We start from the raw sequence: 22,642 nt of genomic DNA, 5'->3' as shown, positions 1-22,642 counted from the left end.
TGAACGTTTAATGCAGGCATGTTGTGACAGAATAGGGGGCGGGTTGTAATCTAAGGCTTTGTATTATCAGCAGTGAGTTTGAAATATAACGACGGGGGCTGTTATTAGAGTCTTCGTGGTTTATTATCGTTGACGTAAAAATCTGATACTTCGTTGCTGTGCCAGACCCCATACTGTTGTAAAACATGCAACGTGACGTGTCGTACGTTTATACTGACAGGACTTCAGTTCTACCACAATAGTTGATCACTCCCTTCATTAGTAACAAGCACACGCAGTTATTACTATGTCAAACATTTATTACTTAATTCATTTATCCTTGTCCATTTTCTTGACAACAATAATCTGTCGTTACATTCATGTAAATCATTGTATCAATGATACTGAGGCTGATCTAAGTTTACAGTATATATCATATCACTTTTTTCTCACTTTTTATATTTTTTATTTTATTGTATTTATTTATTTTTTTGCCCTAACATTTCAATTGCTTCTTATACGTGACACTAAATTCAGTTTACCTACAGCATTTCTTTCCACTTTCAATCTGGTTTTCCTTTCCTGGTCCAGAGAAAGGGCATATATTTTAGTAATTACTGCAAATTTTAAAGATGTTATCCACAGATGGTAAGCTTCATATGTATAAACGTGTGCTAATCGGAGAATTTATATTGAATTAGTAGTGCACGCTGACAAATTTCGACGGTTCGTATTTGGACTGCAAACTTCGAAAATATTGGATTTTAGCACAACTCATTTACCCAAAATGTATCTTTTTTTAGATTAACTTCCAAGGAAGTTGAAAAAAAATTCGGACATTCTGAAGGATTCGTAAAACTTGGCTTAATTGTCTATCGACTTCCTGTACTCAAGTAACCAATTCCCATTCAGTTTGTAAATTTTCGCAACCGTGATAAACCCACATCAGTTTGCCTCGACATGTTTCGATTTTAGCTTTGTCCTTTTCATTAAAAGTTATAACGATCATCAAGCGTTCATCTTCCGAAAAGATCACCAATTTACTTACTCGAATGCACTGAAAGCTGTGTTGTGTGAGAAGACGTCAATAAGAGATCAAGGTGGGTGGACTCACGGTCCAGTCACAGCAGTGTCACATCATGGTTGTGTGCGAATCGACCTTTAGTGTAGCAGTAAAGCAGAACTGCATCTGTAGTGTTCGGAAAGCATAAAAGAGTTCTTGTATCAAGGTGAAAATTTAGGGCGGTGTGTGAGGCGACCAAGGATCGATTTATGATTTTATTTATTTTGTTTTTTTCACACCATTCATGGCGAGCCATTTGACTCATCATTACGGTTGCAAGTATGTAGTACTTTGGTCTGACCGTAGGTGGCAGGATAATTACTAGCAGTGTAATCCCTGCCCAGTACTGCCCATTTTCCTAAATGCTGTCTTACGTGACTTGCCAACATGTTCATCAAAGCAGACAATATGAACATCTAGGACAGCACTGGACGACGCGATTTCTGTGCAAGGAGGTTGTAAACACTGGGGATAGTCACAGGCGATTTGTGGCAATGTATGCAGAGCGTAACCATCGTGAGAAGTATTCTCGCAACACATTGGTCGTACCCATACGAGTCGGAAAACCACGGCTGCCATCTCTAAAATGGAGTTCCAGTTACTGCCACACCCACCATATTCTCCTTACGTGACCCCTTTAATTTCTGAAGGTCTCCCCCCCCCCCCCCCCTCCGTATCACATTTTTCCAGTCTGTGGCACCCACCACCGGGTAGCAGTTCCTGGAAGTCTGCGAAATGATGTCCGCGCAGAGGTTTCTTGACAGCTTCGAATAGCTGGTAATCAGAAGCAGCCAAAGCAGGAGAATACGGTGAGTGTGGGCAGTACCTGGTTTTCCGACTCGCAACACTTCCCGTGACGTTGCACACACTCCTCACGCTGCCATTAATCGCCTGCGCGGCTGGTCCCAGCGGAGGTTCGAATCCTCCCTCGGGCATGGGTGTCTGTGTTTGTCCTTAGGATAATTTAGGTTAAAGTAGTGTCTAAGCTTAGACTGATGACCTTAGCAGTTAAGTCCCATAAGATTTCACACACATTTGAACATTTTTTTTAATCGCCTGTGAATATCCCCAGTGTTTACATCCCCCTTCCACAGAAACCACGCTGTCCTTGATGACGACGTCCTTTCGTGTAACGAGAGCAGTTGGTGAAATGGGCTGCATTGAGCAGGGGCTATATTTCTAGAGATTGTCCCATTGTCCTACGTCTACGGTTAGACCAAAGTACTACAGACTTGCAATTGTAATGGTGAGTCAAATGGCATATCACTAATGATGAGAAAAAGTGTAAATCAATACGGAACACTCTTAGAATGTAGCGCGCATCGGAAACGCAGCGACCCGGGTTCGAGTACCGGCTCGGTACACAATTAGTAACTTTACGCATACCTTCATAGCTTTTGTATACTCCGCCAAAGTGTATAAACCGTCACTGTTGTCACATACAATCAGTGCAAGCATCATAGAACGTGGATAGGGAGAGTGGGGCGAAGGTTAGGGTTAGGGAGTTAACTTGGCACTTTGAATTTGAAATGTAGCCCAGTGAACAGAATCTGTACTACACTACTACTCCTCCGGTTACCAACGAAATTCTCGTTATAATTCTTCCACCAAGTTATGAATTATCGTTCCTTAGTGACTTTGGTTACGGAAGCCGCTTAAAATAAATGTTTCAGTAAATTAAAGATAGTCATTGACATCAACATGCTCGTTGGCTTTGTCAGCCGAAGTCAGTTCCCATAAAATTTTTCTTCGTTCTAGTCTGCATAATGACGAACCAACGTCAGGGCTGGCGGTCTTCGTTGGACGTTGGTTTATCATTTTGTAATTTAATGTAGCCTATACCCAGCAGAAGTTTATGGAGAATGAATCACTTTATTTTGCTATCAGTTTCGATCAAAAACAATCCTCCACAGGCATGGAAACTATTACATAAGGGTCGTTACGTGTCAAAGCCATCGAGTCATACGACATTATGATATTGCAGTGAGTTTATTTGTGTAATCTTTCTTGGTAAATGTAAAGAGGGTCTGATTCTTGCTCCATGGACTTGAATAGTACCTGCCGTTTTGGGAGAATACGTGGGGCGAAGCAAAACGTGATACCCCAAAAACACAACTTGTAACACTGTGTAACGTACAGAATGGGGTGGGCGGTTGTTGTAGAGCAAAAATATCCCCTTGGACAGGTTTCCGCGATGCTTCGTATTGACGGCCTCCCGTAACTTCGGCTGGCAATTTCGGTTGTACGTCCGTGTGACTGTTTGTCCCTTACGAGCATAACCCTTCAGCACCACACCATGGCCTTCCTCAAAAAACACACTGCAGCAGCTTGTCCGGTGATGGTTGGGTCTTCGCCTTTTCGGCGGCGGTGAATCTAGTGTGTTCCCACTGTTTTCTTTGCTCCTGTGTCTTGGAGTCACAGTGAAATACCCAGTACTTGTCCATGGTGACTAGGCGGCTAAAGAAGCCTTCTGGATTGGTCAGCACAGCTACAACATTTAGTCGCTGCATCGGTTCGCCAGACTTTTTGAAAGGGTGCGAGCAGTCGTGGAACCCACCGGGTGGCAACCTCTGTCATGAGACTTCCTGGCAGATTAAAACTGTGTGCCCGACCGAGACTCGAACTCGGGACCTTTGCCTTTCGCGGGCAAGTGCTCTACCATCTGAGCTACCGAAGCACGACTCACGCCCGGTGCGAGAGCTTCTGTAAAGTTTGGAAGGTAGGAGACGAGATACTGGCAGAAGTAAAGCTGTGAGGACCGGGCGTGAGTCGTGCTTCGGTAGCTCAGATGGCAGTCAGCCTTCGGCGGCGCAGCGGTTCGGACGGTGTTTACGTCCCTGCCGCACGTCTGCGCGAGAGGTGTTTACGTTACGTGTGTAGCGGTGTGTGGCGGTATACATAGAACGAATCATGGCTTTGTCGTTCCGCAAATCGACACTGAAATTTAGTTTTGCTAACGAATATGCTCGACCGAAGGCTTACGAGATCGAACGTTATTTACGGGACGAGGTGAAAATCGAACCTGACGTTCTAGTTGGAATACACTTATCTATAGTCAGCAGCGTGGTCTATGTCAAGCTCATAAATGAAGCGGCATGTGACGACCTACTACTTCGACACCGACAAGGACTTCGTTTCTGTCATTCGGACGGGAATGTTGGAGCGGTAACTGTTGAACACGCCGGCATGGGCCTCCGAACGATCCGCGTATTTGAGCTTCCATTCGAAGTGCCAGAAGAATTGGTGACAGACGCCCTGCGTCCTTACGGAACGGTCCTATCCCACGTGGCTGAAAAATGGGCGAGTTTCAAGACGTATCCTGTCCTCAATGGCGTCAGACAAATACGGATCGAACTTCGAAAACACGTCCCGTCATACTTGTACATCGCCGGTTGTCGGGCGATTGTCATTTACGACGGACAACCAAGGACGTGCTCTGGATGTGGGAAGGAGGGACACATACGTTCTGAGTGTGCTCAACGAAGGTTATTACAGCTGCCACGGGATGATCCACCCCTCACGCCGCGTCCGACTGTGCTCCCCATGACTTACGTCGCCGCATTACGCGATGACGTGGGCCGCGAGGCAGACGCGTACCAGAACACACAGACAGCGACGGATCGCGGCGAGCCACAGAAAGACGACGTTGCGGTGGACCGCCTGCAGCAGTCACAGGACGCCCTCTCTTCGGTTCCGCTTGCGGCCCCTTCAGATAACGCACTTGGAGACGTCGATCATACGACGGCGCATGATTCCGACGCCCCCCACGAACAACTGGAGACCATGCTGACCTCTGATTCCGAGGCCCGGCAACGTAAACAGCGATCACCAAAACGCCGGAAGAAGCGCCGCCTCACGGTGGAGAACGACCACTCTGATCTAGCGGACACTTCTGAGAAGTTTACGGGTACAGAACAGACGACCATGGATACAGAAGAACTGCCTAGCGTGGATGCAACGGTGGCCAGCGGGACGGCGGCACGACCTACCGCTGACGATGCTCCAGACACAGCGAAGGCGCTCGATCGACGGCAACAGGCTACTGAGGAGGCTACGGCGCCTGCACCGCACGACAACGATGGGACACTTGGGGACTGGTCAGAAGACCCACCCCCGTGGGGAACTGATGATGCTAGAGGAACTGCTCCCACGCACTCTCCCGGTGTAAGACCGGAAGGGTGCACGGAATAACGGCAGACCATATGAGGGTACGGCGGGGGACGTTAGTACGACATCAGCCAATGTACGGAAGAATTAGCGACCGTACGGTGCCCTATCTACGTTGACAGCCATGCAACAAGCTTATCGGATAGGGTCTGTTAACATCAATAGCATTGGGACGCCGGTAAAAATCAAGATGCTCAGTGACATGATAAAGGCTGCGGATTTAGACATAGCACTATTACAAGAAGTTCGGGTACTTCCCCCCTCGGACTTTTACGGTTACGACATTTACAGTTCCCCGTGTGACGAGAGGGGCGTTGGCACAGCTATTCTATTAAAGGAAGGGATACGTGCAGACGAAGTGGAATATTTGCCTTCTGCCCGTGGTACGGCCGTGACCATAGGTGGAATACGTTTGATCAACATATACGCACCGTCAGGCTCGGATAAGAGAAGGGACAGAGCAGATTTTTACGCCCATGAGGTTACACCGTTGTTCCAGGGACGATACGATGGTTGCATACTCGGCGGAGATTTTAATTGTGTGCTCGATAGAAAGGACCAACAACCTAACTATACTACTAGCCAAGAACTTAGGGAGCTGGTCAACGGGATGGAATTAGTCGATACATGGGACCTGAAGTATCGAAACCAACCAGGATATACATTTTTTACTAGCCACTCTGCGGGCCGTTTGGACCGGATCTACGTTTCAAGGGCGTTAGCAACGTCGACGGTGGACGCCGAAATATGGCCGACGGCATTTACAGACCACGAGGCATATATTTGTACGGTTAACCTTAATAGACAGCAGGTGTGGAGACGGAGGGGTAATTGGAAGATGAACGTCTCCCACCTGCGAGATGCAGAATGCCGACGCATGGTGGAGGACACGTGGCATGGCTGCCTCCGTCGACGAAATTCTTTCGGTTCTGTCCTGCAGTGGTGGATCGAGTGCGCGAAGCCAGCTTTACGGAGGACGTTAATAGGTTACGGGAAGGAAGTTTCTCAATGGCAGCGCACGACCACTGAGTTTTACTTTACGGCTCTCCGGGAACTGTTAGCACGACCACCTACACCAGAACGCCAGACGGCCGTCCACCGAGTTAAGGCGAAGCTGGTACTACTTGCGAAGCAGAGGATGGCAGGTACGATGATACGCGCGAGGTCGCAGCATTTCCTGCCCAACGAGGTTCCCTCGATGCATTATGTGATAAAGGAAAGACGAAGAAGACGCAGGAATTTAATACATGAGATCGATCTCGGCGATGGTCGTCGTTTTACAACACAGAGGGGCATAGCACAGGCGTTCACGGATCATTTTAGCAGATTCTATGCGAGCAACGGGGAGGGTCAGAGGGAGCTGGGGAACGTTCTGGAAGAGATCCCAGACGCGACGAGTGTGAACGGGGAAGCGGACGGGTTATCTGAAATTACGTGTGAAGAGCTGGAGGAAGCGATTACACGAGGTGCTTGCAACAAGTCCCCAGGTCCAGACGGATTCCCGTTGGAATTTTACCGTGCCTTTGTGACCATTATGACACCGATGTGGCTATGTATGTTTAATGAGCTTCTGCAGCAAGAAGTACCGGTTCACATTCAATTCACGGAAGGGCTCATGATACCAATACCGAAGCCCCGTGGTGGCAAACGGCCTTGTGATTATCGCCCCTTGACCCTCCTTAATAGTGACTACAAGATCTTCATGCGCATCCTGGGAAGTCGTATCAAAAAGTCGCTGGAGAATCGAATACATGCCGATCAGACTTGTCTTGGCGGCATCAGTAATATCCACACAGCCTTGGGAGACTATCGTGACGTCGTCGCCCTCGCGGCTGCATGCCGCCTCCGGGGGGCGATGGTTGCAGTAGATTTCGATCATGCTTTTGATCGCGTGGATCATGTGTACCTCGCGGCGGTGATGAATAGGATGGGTGTCTCGCCATTATTGACCAATGCTGTGATGCGTTTGTTGCATGGCGCCAGATCAGCGATAGTGGTCAACGGAGGGAGAACTGAGTATTTTAAGATCTTAAGATCAGTGAGACAGGGTTGCCCCTCGTCGATCCTCCTTTATGCAATCGCCTTAGAACCGTGCCTCGCAGGCCTTCGCCGCCGTCTTAGCGGGATCTCCCTACGGCAATTATCATTCAAATGCAGAGCATACGCGGATGATATTGTGTTCCTCGTACGGAATGAGAGGGAGACTCAAACAGCACTGGATTGGCTACAGACGTATGGGATGGCAGCTGGAAGTGTGGTCAACTACCGAAAATCACAATTCATGCATGTGGGGCGTGGACTAGAACCAGGAACGGAAGGACCCTTACCTACGGTGGAAACCCTCCGCTGTTTGGGTATCACCTTTCATAAAGAGACAGCGAGAACGGCTGCGGACAACTACCGAAGATTGTTACTCAGAGTCCGCACGGCAGTACGACTAAACGCCCTACGGTCGATGGATATGCTGCAGCGAGTGTTACTCGTCAACCTTTATCTCGCGCCCATGATGTGCCACCTGACGCACCTTCTTCCCTTGACGCGCACGATGGCTATGAGGATTCAGGCTGCTTTTGGGTACTATGTGTGCCTGGGACAACTCTTTAAGGTACAGTACAACACGCTTACCCTCCCAGCGCGAGAGGGGGGCGTTGGTTTAGTTAACGTGCACGAGAAGGCGCGTGCCATGTATATTAATACTATGCTCAAACGGTGGCGCAACAGGAATCACTCGCTTACGGGGACGATCATCGAAGAACTCGTACCCACATCGCATCTTCCTCCAGTCAGTGTCGGCCATATATCACCCCCTTTAACGTATGTGCGCACGTTCCTCGTGGAACACAGTTACGTTCGAGAGCGTTTACCGACGACCCGACAGTCGACATCGAAGGACGTGTACCATCTGCTTCTTCGACAGATCGCCCGGAATAGGGTGGAACGCAAACATCCAGCTGTTAATTGGCACGTGGTGTGGCGCACGGTCCATCACCCCCACCTACCTACATCTGTCAGGTCAACATGGTACATTGTCGTCAACAGAAAATACCCTACAAATGATAAAAAGTACGCAATACATTTGGCGGATTCGCCCTTGTGTCAGCAATGCGGCGTGCTGGATACGGACGACCATCGGCTGGTCTGCTGCGAGGCATTGGCTGTCTGGACTCTCGCAAGAAAGATAATAGCGTTCATGCGGCGCACTATCTATACAGCAGTCTGTCCTGACATAGTATTTTTTCCAGAGGAAACGTATTTTCCGCGTCATAAGACGAACGCAGTGGCGTGGATCACAGGTATGACGGTCCATTACATCTATAGAGACACACGTACGAACTTACTGAACGTCCTGGATTACTGGCAATACTTGCAAGATGGACACACGAAACTATTACGGCTACAAAAGTACAAGGATTGGTATGCCAATTTCCTGGTAACGGTATTTGCGGACCCGCCATATACTTGGGGTGTGCCGGGTGCGCAAAGATGAGCGCCGGTGCTTTCGTTGTGAAACCGACCAAGTAATGTGATCGACTAAGAACACTATGCGAGTATGCGACCTACGAAAAACTCACGCTTGAACAGTTAGCAATTGGATGTACTTCAAATTTTGTTTTCATATCCATAAATACTTTTCTTTAGGGTGCCGGAAGTGGCCCCATTTTGATTTTGTTGTTATTTCATGCTGCATGGTAGGACGGCAGCGAGGTTCCTTCCAGGACAGTTATTATGTGTCAGGACGTACTATGTTTATTTTGTGAATAATAAAGGTTTCTGTTTCTCCTTAAAAAAAAAAATAAAAAATAAAAAAAAATAAAAAAAAAAAATAAAAAAAAAAGATGGTAGAGCACTTGCCCGCGAAAGGCATAGGTCCCGAGTTCGAGTCTCGGTCGGGCACACAGTTTTAATCTGCCAGGAAGTTTCATATCAGCGCACACTCCGCTGCAGAGTGAAAATCTCATTCTGGAAACCTCTGTCATGTTCAGTATGTCGTACAAGATGTTGCAAACTGATCCGTGTCTGATTTTCACTTTTTAACTCTACCGCCTCTACAGCCAAACCTCCAGACGACACACTCAGATCGGTGTCAAGTGATGCATGTCGATAGAGTTCCAAGGAAACTCCAATTTAGTTCGTACTGTGTGCTATCGTCCAACAGAACGGGCCTAAACGTTAATTAAAAGTAATACCAGAACTACGGAGCACATCAAAAGCTTAACTGCGACTAACAAATTCGTGTTGCCTCAGTCGGGAAGTTGGTAGTTAGATCCTCGTGCCAAGGGTTCCGAGCTCAAACCCCAGTACTGAAAAATGTTTTTTACTGTATCATACGTGAAAATTTATACGGGACTACGTGTTGATGAAATGTAAAAGGGCCGTTTGGTGTTTATTGTTGTGGATTGGCAAGAGAGCCAACCCACTATGAGAGGAAGCCGAAAGGCACGCGTTTTAGCTCACGCAGGCTGGCATGAGGTCTGGAACAGGACAAGGAAGTTAGACTTTAGCAAAAAAGGACGTAGCTGATGGAATACTTAACTTTAATCCGTAAATGGTGAACATCGCTCTTGACGGTACATGTTTTACAGCATCAATAGTAACTGGTAATGGCGCCTTCCTAGGTCGTAGCAAATGACGTAGCTGAAGGCTATGCTAACTATCGTCTCGGCAAATGAGAGCGTAATTTGTCAGTGAACCATCGCTAGCAAAGTCGTCTGTACAACTGGGGCGAGTGCTAGGAAGTGTCTCTCTACGCCTGCCGTGTGGCAGCGCTCGGTCTGCAATCACTGAAAGTGGCGACACGCGGGTCCGGCGTATACTAACGGACCGCGGCCGATTTAAAGGCTACCACCTAGCAAGTGTGGTGTCTGGCGGTGACACCACATTTATAGCAACGGTCTCATGGCTGTCTACTGTCGGTTCGTTTCTCTGAAAGTAGAGTACATTTGTAGTTTCACGGAATATAGAATCAGAATACAAATGTAAAGAAACAATAGCATCACACGTGCGAAAATAATAGTAATAATGATAATTAATAATAAACAAAATAATAAGATCAATAATAAGTACATAAGGGTTCAACTAACGAAATGAAAGCAGACCGCCAAAAGAACATTGCTACAATTTCAAAAAGTCGTTTTACATATCAGGAAAATACAGGGTGATTAAAAAAGAATACCACAACTTTAAAAATGTGTATTTAATGAAAGAAACATAATACAACCTTCTGTTATACATCATTACAAAAAGTATTTAAAAAGGTTTTTTTTCACTCAAAAACAAGTTCAGAGATGTTCAATATGGCCCCCTCCAGACACACGAGCAATATCAACCCGATACTCCAATTCGTTCCACACTCTCTGTAGCATATCAGGCGTAACAGTTTGGATAGCTGCTGTTAATTCTCGTTTCAAATCATCAATGGTGGCTGGGAGAGGTGGCCGAAACACCATATCCTTAACATACCCCCATAAGAAAAAATCGCAGGGGGTAAGATCAGCGCTTCTTGGAGGCCAGTGATGAAGTGCTCTGTCACGGGCTGCCTGGCGGCCGATCCATCGCCTCGGGTAGTTGACGTTCAGATAAGTGCCAATGTGGTGGCGCTCCATCCTGCTGAAATATGAATTATTGTGCTTCTTGTTCGAGCTGAGGGGACAGCCAATTCTCTAACATCTCCAGATACTGTAGTCCAGTTACAGTAGTACCTTCGAAGAAAAAGGGACCAAAAACTTTATTGGCCTAGTCAACAGCGCCTCAAGCGAACAAATGTACAACTAAATGAAACTTAATAGCTCCCTTAATTCGCCGACAGATAGTGCTTAGCTCTGCCTTTTGTCGTTGCAGAGTTTTAAATTCCTAAAGTTGTGGTATACTTTTTGAATCACCCTGTATTCTCCCATATAACAGTTAAAAAATTTGTTGTCAGTGGGATTTGAACGCGGGACCGTTGGTACGACGACCGAACGTTCTACCTTCTCACCCACACCCACGCGCGATATACGATACAATCAGTCACAGATACGCTTTTCATATTCTCCGTGACTGTGGTGATACTTTTGATTGTCGTTTACGGATGTTCTACTGGACGACAGCTCACAGCACGAACTAAATCGATGTTGTGGTTGATACTCTACCGACATGCAACGTTTGGTACCGATCTGAGTGTTTTAACACCTGGAAGTTTGGGTGTTGGAACAGCAAGGCCACCACGTCTCGTAATTGCCGGTTCTTGTCATGGAGACGGTCTACCGATTTGTTCTTAGTCATTAAGACGTGTTTCACCACCCTGAAGCCGTCTGCACCAACTAATCACTGTCATATGATGGTGCATTGTTGAAGTGGATCGATAGCAACTCAGAATGAATTGTTCCGTTGTTCCAGCATTGGTTTCCTTAAGATGCAGAAACAAGTTACTGCATGATACTTGAATTAATCAGTGAGCTGCACCATTTCGTTTTAGTTCTTGTAGCAGCGTCCTATGGTTCTGTGGCGTGAGGATTTCAGTCTGTAACAGATGAGTGCAAGTGAACAAAACAAAAAATGAATCATAAAACTAATTTTTTGAGGTGATACTTAAAAATTAATTACTACCCGTGTAAGGTGACTTACCTTACCAGGTCTCGGTGTATCCACAATTCTTCTGAACTACAGGGTGGTTATCATTGATCGTTCGCTAAGCCAGCGTAGACGGGAAAATATTTACCGTATGGGTACGCGTCTTCATGAGAATTATGATGAGATTGTGCGCTGCAGGACTTGCTTTGTTGGTAGTGTTAAATGTCATGACGCCGTTAAGCAACGGTACTGGTGCGACGCCGTAGAGTTGAACCACAAGCGTCAGTGTGCATTAAAGTTGAGGACAGTCAACATGAGTTTGGAAAAGGTGAGCAGGGGTAAACTAGTAACGCTGTTTTATGAAAACAGCGACAATAGTGTCGCTGGTCTTCGCGAGTGTCGACGCTTTAAGGGGCTCCGGAAAGGCTCAAAATCATGAAAAGTTCAATTTTTACTTTTTTGCGTTTTCTGAATCTGCAGACTATTACCTTTTAATAGATATATAATTTATTCAATTCCGAAGACTACAACTATTTTTAAATTTTTTTTGAAATGTTTTCTACATGGGCGTGACCCACTGTGGCGCTGTTAAACTGCTGTCAAATGGTGTTATTATTAACGTCCGTGTTCATCAGGTACATTTTAGTGATGTTTTTAGTGATGTGAGATAAAGTATGTGTTGTGGCTAACCTGCGATGGTTCAATATATATCGCTGGTGTGGTTGTCGATTGTTTCATGTTTATTTACTCTGTCGTTATCTCGAAAATATTCGTAATTAATTCTGTTTCTTGAGTCTCTGTTTTGTTGAAGTATAATAATGAGTAAAAGTAAAGTTATTAGAAATCCTCTGAAGGCTTTTAAGAAAAGGAGAAATGTTGGAAAGCCAAAGGTATGTGTTATTACTGTAAACAATAAAGACGATAACCAAGTGAGTGAACCTAACCTCTCAAGTACACCTGCCCATAGCAGTCAAAGTGGGAAAGAAAATACTTCACAGAAGAAGCTTGGTTCAATGAGTGAAAACTATGAATGTTTTATGGGCGAATCGGATGTGAATGAAATATTTGATATGTCGGCTCTCAAAGGATTTTTTTCAAACTGTGTAAGATGTATTTATTGTAGTGAAGTTGGTCTGGAACTCTCCGTAATAAAGCACGTAAGACTTGCTAGTGAAATACAACTGAAATGTGATAAGTGTTCATACATGACCACCTTTTGGAACAGTGTTGCAGTAACTGCAACTGAAGAAAATGGTAGCAAAATCTACGAACACAACAACGAGCGATGCTCGCTTTAGACAAGGAACGCCTTCGGGCTGCAGACAGGGTTGTAAAGAGTCTAGAAATACAAGCAAGAGTAAACAGGAGGAGGAACAAGAGGAAGCTGGAGGAGTAGTTTGCAGAGGATGAAGATAATCCATCCTATGGACCTGGAATGCACTAAAAAGTTAATCCAATCTTTGTCGCTCGATTCCCAAAACTTTTATTTTCTCATACTAATTACATGTTTTCTAAGGATCTTCCAAACATATTTGTTTCAAACTTTCAGTAAATGTTACACAGTACCTTCTGCATAATTTAACACAGCCTTTTTCCAAAAAACTATATTTTTGAATATATAAATAAAAAATTGCAAAAAATGTTGTGAATTTTCATTACAGTTGAAAAAAAATCATCTTTAATAACTGAACTAAAATTTTGTAAAATCCCTGTGTTAAGTTGTAGCCCATATTCCAATAAATAATCTGTAAAAAGTTCAACTTCCTACCTCAAATACTTTGTGAGGAAAGAAGTAATTTATAAGCGTTAATTTTAACATTGCAAGTATAGGGCGTTCCGGAGCCCCTTAAAAGGAATATGGAGAGATCCTCTGTCCGCGCCGGATTGAGGAACATGATTCGGAAGGTCGAATTAAATGGCGATTTGGGAAATGCTCCTGGGAGAGGCCGACAGCCAATTAGGCCACAAATTGTTGAAGTAGGTACTGTTGCCGTGTCGGAGAACGATGGACGCAAAGTGCGATCTTCAAGCAGTGCTTGGGCTGTGTCATGACAGCTAAACATTCCATGGTCCACCGTTCGGAAAGTGCTGCGAACAATGGTGAAATGGTATCGCTAGCGCGGTTCCAGGCTGTAGTGGATGCAAGTCGGTCGTGACACTTGAAACGTCCCTTTAGAAAAATTAATGAATTGCTGTGCTGATAAACCTCTTACATTATCTGATTTTCAAACAGCTGAGCAAAACTGAACGTACTCAGACATTTCGCTCTTTACCTATTCTGATCAACACTAAACTGACACACAATATTTTTAGCGCAACGCAATCTGACTTTCAATAATCCCTACAAAAGAATGGCCCTGACTAACAATAACCTATACCTTTCACAAATCACTTACCTCACAAAAATCTTCGTTACTCGAACTACTGCAATACAGCGAGCGCCACTACTGCCAGCTAAATAAAAGATTATAACTACTGAAGGCACTAACTACTGATAGGCATAGTTAGCAAATGAAAGATTTCGATAGAGAATAAACAATGTATTTACCTTAATAGTGTTCAAAAGCAGTTCATGACATCCAGTCTTAAGATTTACTGTCTCTGACGGACACACGTCCAGATCATCCGCTCTCAAAACTCCGCCATCTCTCTCCCCACATCCACCACTGCTGGCGGCTCACCTCCAACTGCGCAACGCTATGCGCTGTTCACATCCAACTGCCCAACACTACAATAACGACTATTCCAACAATGCCACCCAGCCACAGACTGCACACAGCACAGCCAGTGATTTTCATACAGAGCGCTACGTGGCGTTACCAATATAAAAAAAACCAAACCAGCCTACTTACATAGCCCCCATGCTCCCCACAAAAAATTTTACAAATTGTTTTGGGCAGTGGCCAATACAGATTTGAAAAAAAAAATACATAATTACAATAACAAAGAAATCAAATGCACACACTTATCGACACAATGTTGGTCAAAAGCTAAAATTTTCTCACAGTCCATAAAGACAGTCCTGATCGTTCATCACAGTAAAATTGCAGTGTTTTTCTCAAAGTCTGAGCAGTAAAAGAAAATGCACACGGAAGTAGTGGATATCCATGCAGTCTTGAAGAAGTAGTGTTGTCCTTCCAACGGAAAGACAGTGCTGTCTCTTGACATGCAGACAGGTAATGGGCCACAACAGAGCCAACCCACACCAGAGTCAGTCGAAGTTTTGAAGAATATTGGTGGGTAGGTCATCACAGAGTAGACCCACTGTAGTCCTGGTAGAGATTATGGTATTGGTGGGCTACCAGAGGTGCAGACCCACTCCAGTCCTTGTAGAGACGGCCAGCAACCATCTGTGGCGACTGTCCAGGTGCACAATCACCATCGAAGAGTCTTTTAGGCTGTTTAGGTTTTTGTGTTGGTAACGCCATGTAGCGCTCCATATGAAAATCACTGGCTGTGCTGTGTGCAGTCTGATTTTCATATAGAGCGCTACATGGAGTTACCAACATAAAAACTTAAACAGCCTACTTACACACTGAGCAATGTTTATGACCTGGAACGTAAATAAGGTACGCAATTCACAAATGTTATCTTCTCACATGAAAATTGAAATGTGGTTCTCTGGATGGTTTATTTGTTATCTCTCTTCCCCATGTCCTAACTAATGTTTCGGCAAAGTTTCATATTCCTATGATGGCTCCTTTGTCATGGTGCCCTCTCAGGTGGCGAAAGTTTAGTTATAGCTACCCCGTAGCCTTGTTTGTGTAAAATACGAGGGTCACTCCAAAAGAAATGCACACTATTTTTTTTTAAATCTATCTCTTATTCTACATGTTTGAAAGCTTTACAGTGTGTAGATACATCCTTTAGGAACAATATTTTCATTTCTCCTCATAATTTCTATCCCTCTCAACTGCCTTACGCCACCTTGAAACCAGAGCCTGTATACCTGCACGGTAAAATTCTGGACCAACCAGCCACTGTTTGGCAGCCTGTACAAGTTAGTCATCATGTTCAAACCTTGTTCCACGAAGAGTGTCTTTCAGTTTCCCAAAGAGATGATAGTCACATGGAGGCAGGTCAGGACTCTAAGGCGGGTGTTTCAGTGTTGTCCATCCGAGTTTTGTGATCGTTTCCACGGTTTTTTGACTGACATGTGGCCGTGCATTGTCGTGCAACAGCAAAACATCCTGCTTTTGCCGATGTGGTTGAACACGACTCAGTCGAGCTTGAAGTTTCTTCAGTGTCGTCACATATGCATTAGAATTTATGGTGGTTCCACTTGTTCCACTTGGCATGATGTCCACAGCAAGAGTCTTTGGGAATCGAAAAACACCGTAGCCGTAACGTTTGGCGCAGAAGTTGTGGTTTTGAATTTTTTGTCTTGGGTGAATTTGCCTGATGCCACTCCACTGATTGCCTCTTCGTCTCTGGTGAAAAATGATGGAGTCATGTTTCATCACCTGTCACAATTCTTCGAAGAAATTCATCTCCACCATTCTCGTACTGTTCCAAACGTCCGCTGCATACCGTTTTTCTTGTTTCTTTGTGAGCCACGGTCAACATCCTGGGAACCCACCTGGCACAAACCTTTTTTAACGCCAACACTTTCAGTATTCTGCAGGCACTTCCTTCCCCTATCCCAACGTAGCGTGACAATTCGTTCACTGTGATGCGTCTGTCAGCAGTCACCAAGTCGTTAACTCCCTGCACATTGTGTGGAGTGTGTGCAGTACGAGGCCGGCCGCTGCGAAGACAATCCTCAATATTGCCGTTCCCGCTTTCATCACGTAACCTGCTTGCCCACCGACTAAGTGTACTACGATCGACAGCAGCATCTCCGTACACCTTTTTCAACCTCTTGTGGATGTTTCCCACTGTCTCGTTTTCACAGCACAGGAAATCTATGACAGCACGTTGCTTCTGACGAACGTCGAGTGTAGCAGCCATCTTGAAGACATGCTGTGACGGCGCCGCTCACGGGAACAAGTTGAACTAAGTTCGGAAACAAGCGGGAAGGATGTATCTACACACTATAAAACTTTCACACATGCAGAATGAAAATTGTATTTTTAGAAAAATAGTGTGCATTTCTTTTGGAATGACCCTCGTAGCAATGGATCGCTAAAGATTTGCGAAGGAACTTGCCCCTCTTCTTGCAGCGGTGTACCGTAGGTCTCTAGAAGAGCGTAGCGTTCCAAAGGATTGGAAAAGGGCACAGGTCATCCCCGTTTCCAAGAAGGGACGTCGAACAGATGTGCAGAACTATAGACCTATATCTCTAACGTCGATCAGTTGTAGAATTTTGGAACACGTATTATGTTCGAGTATAATGACTTTTCTGGAGACTAGGAATCTACTCTGTAGGAATCAGCATGGGTTTCAAAAAAGACGATCGTGTGAAACCCAGCTCGCGCTATTCGTTCACGAGACTCAGAGGGCCATAGACACGGGTTCCCAGGTAGATGCCGTGTTTCTTGACTTCCGCAAGGCGTTCGATACAGTTCCCCACAGTCGCTTAATGAACAAAGTAAGAGCATATGAACTATCAGACCAATTGTGTGATTGGATTGAAGAGTTCCTAGATAACAGAACGCAGCACGTCATTCTCAACGGAGAGAAGTCTTCCGAAGTAAGAGTGATTTCAGGTGCACCGCAGGGGAGTGTCGAAGGACCGTTGCTATTCACAATATACATAAATGACCTTGTGGATGACATCGGAAGTTCAGTGAGGCTTTTTGCGGATGATGCTGTGGTATATCGAGAGGTTGTAACAATGGAAAATTGTAATGAAATGCAGGAGGATCTGCAGCGATTTGACGCATGGTGCAGGGAATGGCAATTGAATCTCACTGCAGAGAAATGTAATGTGCTGCGAATACATAGAAAGAAAGATCCCTTATCATTTAGCTACAATATAGCAGGTCAGCAACTGGAAGCTGTTAATTCCATAAATTATCTGGGAGTACGCATTAGGAGTGATTTAAAATGGAATGATCATATAAAGTTGATCGTCGGTAAAGCAGATGCCAGACAGATTCATTGGACGAATCCTAAGGAAATGCAATCCGAAAACGAAGGAAATAGGTTACAGTACGCTTGTTCGCCCACTGCTTGAATACTGCTCAGCAGTGTGGGATCCGTACCAGATAGGCTTGATGAGATAGAGAAGATCGAACAGAGAGCAGCGCGCTCCGTTACCGGATCATTTAGTAATCACGAAAGCGTTGCGGAGATGATAGATAAACTCCAGTGGAAGAGTTTGCAGGAGAGACGCTGAGTAGCTCGGTACGGGTTTTTGTTGAAGTTTTGAGAACATGCCTTCACCGAGGAGTCAAACAGTATATTGCTTTCTCCCACGTATATCTCGCGAAGAGACCATGAGGATAAGATCAGAGAGATTAGAGCCCACACAGAGGCATACCGACAATCCTTATTTCCACGAACAATACTAGGCTGGAATAGAAGAGAGAACCGATAGAGGTACTCAAGGTACACTACGCCACACACCGTCAGGTGGCTCGCGGAGTATGGATGTAGATGTAGATGTAGAAGAGATGCTGAGAGGAGAGGTGTTGACGTGGTGCGTGACGTGGTGTTTTGCAGAGAACGGGCTGCTGAGCTACCGGAACCCCAACTACCACCTGGACCCGGCGCGGCTCGACGATGCGCTCAACTCCAACACGGAGCAGCTGTACGAGGAGCTGTTCAGCGAGCTGGACGCCGTGTGCAACCTGTCGGCGGCGCGCGCCGGCGGGGGCGGCGTCGGCGTCGGCAAGCAGCCGCAGCAGCAGCAGCAGGCGGCGCCCACCGCCCCCGCTTCCGGGCCGGGCCGGCGCGCCTACGCCGCCCTCGACATCGGCTCCATGGGCGTCGACGTCAGCACCGGGCCCGTCACCGCGCTCGGCGACGCCGCCGACGACAACCTCAACAACGCCAGGTGAGTGCCGGCCAGCGCTACACGGTATTCCTCTGCGCAGCAGTCCACATATTCACCGACCGTCAGACACAGTCTTCAGTCGTCCTCACGTGGGATGCGCCCTGTTCACACAGCTCGCATCGTCCAGGACTGGTTTTGTGAGCACGAGGATGAATAGTCGCAACTCCCCTGACCACCAGTCACCAGATCTCACTATCACTGAGCCTTTGTGATATACAGGGTGATTCAAAAAGAATACCACAACTTTAAAAATGTGTATTTAATGAAAGAAACATAATATAACCTTCTGTTATACATCATTACAAAGAGTATTTAAAAAGGATTTCTTTCACTCAAAAAAAAGTTCAGAGATGTTCAATATGGCCCCCTCCAGACACTCGAGCAATATCAACCCGATACTCCAACTCGTTCCACACTCTCTGTAGCATATCAGGCGTAACAGTCTGGATAGCTGCTGTTATTTCTCGTTTCAAATCATCAATGGTGGCTGGGAGAGGTGGCCGAAACACCATATCCTTAACATACCCCCATAAGAAAAAATCGCAGGGGGTAAGATCAGGGCTTCTTGGAGGCCAGTGATGAAGTGCTCTGTCACGGGCTGCCTGGCGGCCGATCCATCGCCTCGGGTAGTTGACGTTCGGGTAGTTACGGACAGATAAGTGCCAATGTGGTGGCGCTCCATCCTGCTGAAATATGAATTGTTGTGCTTCTTGTTCGAGCAGAGGGAACAGCCAATTCTCTAACATCTCCAGATACTGTAGTCCAGTTACAGTAGCACCTTCGAAGACAAAGGGACCAAAACTTTATTGGCTGAAATGGCACAGAAAACTTTCACCTTAGGCGAGTCACGTTCATACTGAGTTGTTTCCCGCGGATTCTCAGTGCTCCATATACAGACATTGTGACGGTTGACTTTCCCGTTAGTGTGGAAAGTTGCTTCATCGCTAAACACAATCTTTGAAACGAAAGATTCATCTGTTTCCATTTGAGCAAGGATAAAATCACAGAAATCGATTCTTTTAATCTTATCAGCTGCAGACAGTGCTTGAACCAATTTCAGACGATAAGGTTTCATAACTAACCTTTTTCGTAGGACTCTCCATACAGTTGATTGTGGAATTTGCAGCTCTCTGCTAGCTCTGCGAGTCGATTTTCCTGGGCTGCGAACAAATGCTTGCTGGATGCGTGCTACATTTTCATCACTCGTTCTCGGCCGTCCAGAACTTTTCCCTTTGCACAAATACCCATCCTCTGTAAACTGTTTATACCAACGTTTAATACACCACCTATCAGGAGGTTTAACACCATACTTCGTTCGAAATGCACGCTGAACAACTGTCGTCGATTCACTTCTGCCGTACTCAATAACACAAAAAGCTTTCTGTTGAGCGGTCGCCATCTTAGCATCAACTGACGCTGACGCCTAGTCAACAGCGCCTCAAGCGAACAAATGTACAACTAAATGAAACTTAATAGCTCCCTTAATTCGCCGACAGATAGTGCTTACCTCTGCCTTTTGTCGTTGCAGATTTTTAAATTCCTAAAGTTGTGGTATTCTTTTTGAATCACCCTGTATTTTGGAGGTAATGATACTTTTTCGCTATCCACCTGTATCATCGTTACCTAAACTCGCGAGTATATTCCAAGAAGAATGATATAAATTTCACTTGAAAGCTATATAGAACCTGTACTTATCCAATCCAACACAACTGTAAACTGTTTTGAATGCCTACAGTTTTCCTACACGGCGAGACACGGTAATGTGTTGTGTTTGTGGTGTTTCCAAATTTCTGTCCATCTCCTGTACCTGTTTCGCAAACCACACAGCTTGATCATGAAACAGGACGGGCGCAAATTAGCTCCGTCATATCTGTAGCGATCATCGCAGATGAGCTAAAGAAGCATTCAGAGGAAATCAACCGGTGATGTAGATAGCCGTCTTGCAATTTGTGGTTAATCTTGCCTAGCACGATTACAAAAGAGAACAAACTCATTTGTTAAAGCAGAGGTCTTTTATGTTGTGCACAAATTTAATGAGCTGAGAGGAGTCGAATAACAACTATTTTAGAATAGGAACTTATAGTCTTGGAAGTAAAAGTGAGCCGGTGAAAGCTTTGGAATGTCAGCAACAAGGAGAACAATCAACACATATGCGCAGTATGCTTCACAAAGATAATGTACCGTTTCTGTGTACGCCAATCGAGCCTCGTGTACGTGACATAGTTCCCGAAATAGAAAAACTTCTCACCACGATACTTCCTGCGTCTGATGAGGTTCGTGCGAAGCCTTTTGTGCTTGACAGAGGGCGCCAGAATTGTATACGAAGGCATTATACCTATATTGAATGTTCCAGTCGCCCTTGTATCTTAATATCTTCAGGCGCGTAGGCACAGATTGTCCTTTTTGTTCCTGACATTCCAAAGCTATGATCGGGTCAGGTTTACTTCGAAGACTACAAATTCCTACTGCAGAGTTGTTGTGTTTCGACTCCAGTTCCTTCCATTTGTTCACAATCTTTTGAATCACGTCGTATATGCCTAACGTCGAATTGTGCACGAGAAACTTAAATTAACTTGTAGATAACATGAAGGGGGATTTAAAAAAAGTATTTGCAGAAAGCAAAACTAGAATCTGGAACCTTTCATTTCACAACGACGTCTGTGTCCACTACGCTGCAGTCGACACACGTAATTTACGTCTATCTCTTTTATTTTACGACGTTATAAAACCTTTAACCGCTGTTATCATTACTTGACATACACTTATAACTAACTGTACCAAAACTGGCGCAATTTTGACAACTATTGACTGCATCAGTGCCTTATAACTTTCGTACCACGCAAGTTCACACACTAAATTCCTTTAACCAGCCGTCGTTTACCGTCATTCTTTGCAACAAATCATACCAAAAGCTACGCGTTTCGTATTATTCTCTGTGCCAGTGTTTTGAAGCAGCATACATTCGTAATACATGCTATAATATTAAAACCACCAAACAAGGGGGACAACGGCAAGTGATGTAATCCAAAACGGCGTCTCCCCAGTTCTGCTTGTGGCCTAGAAAGCAATCTTCCATCCTGTTGGCTACGTTGCTCTCCACCAGATCCTCGTCCACGTTTGATTTCAAGTCCCGTGCAAGGACAGTTTTATGTGTACATTCGAATAAAACATCCGAGAACGAGATATCTGAATATAGGCTCTTGTCTGTAGCTCTCGAGATCAGAACGAGAACAGTTGTTGATTATTCGTTGCTCTCGTAAAAGGCCTCGGATGCATATTCGTATCACCTAATATAAACCAAACTCCACTGCAAAACCTTAGAAATAGGTTGGGTTGTGTTAGTTAATCTTCATTTCGTAGCGACGTAATAACTGTCAGTAATGTGCTCATTATAAAGCGGCAATGTAAGACTACAATAAGCGAAAGAATCTTCCTTTGTATCGGGTAGTTTCCTTAGTACTGACCGAGAAGGTCTGCCTGAGTTAGAAAACACGTTAATCCCAAAACTGTGTTGTTTTTATGCGAAAGTAAATTGTTATCCATAGAAACTGTTGTACCTTTCCTTCATTTACATGAAACTAATTTATACTGAGACGCAGTAGACGGCATGAAATCTCATATACGTAACCCAGATTCTCTAGGTAAACATCCGAGAATCGAGAACTTTGCAGATATATCCCTCTCAGTTGCTGAAACTTACGGTGCTCTTAGCAGTTAGGCTATATTCCTAAACAATCTCCGATATGTATTCGAATCCTTGAAGTTCTCGATTCTGCCCACCATTTTGCTCCATTCCGTTAAAGAGGGATTGAAGAACGTACTGCCACCATCACTATAACGCAACTGTAGAAAGATATGTAGGTAGGTGGTAAGTTCCTAGGCTTACACACTACTTAATCGATCGACAACACACACACACACACACACACACACACACACACACA

The 22,642-nt window shown here is 45.2% G+C and overlaps 1 protein-coding gene across 1 annotated transcript in view; it reads left to right on the top strand.

Moving 5' to 3' along the window:
- LOC126413152 (protein Fe65 homolog) overlaps positions 1 to 22,642 on the top strand; it is a 521,914-nt gene that overhangs the window by 239,696 nt on the left and 259,576 nt on the right. The window contains exon 2 of the mRNA XM_050083046.1: positions 18,365 to 18,698. Within this exon, the coding sequence (XP_049939003.1) occupies positions 18,365 to 18,698 (334 nt within the window). The remainder of the gene's footprint in view (positions 1 to 18,364; positions 18,699 to 22,642) is intronic.

Source organism: Schistocerca serialis, chromosome 7 (assembly GCF_023864345.2).
Source record: "Schistocerca serialis cubense isolate TAMUIC-IGC-003099 chromosome 7, iqSchSeri2.2, whole genome shotgun sequence".
In the NCBI taxonomy this organism is placed as follows: Eukaryota; Metazoa; Arthropoda; class Insecta; order Orthoptera; family Acrididae; genus Schistocerca; species Schistocerca serialis.
This window is presented reverse-complemented; position numbering and strand designations above follow the sequence as displayed.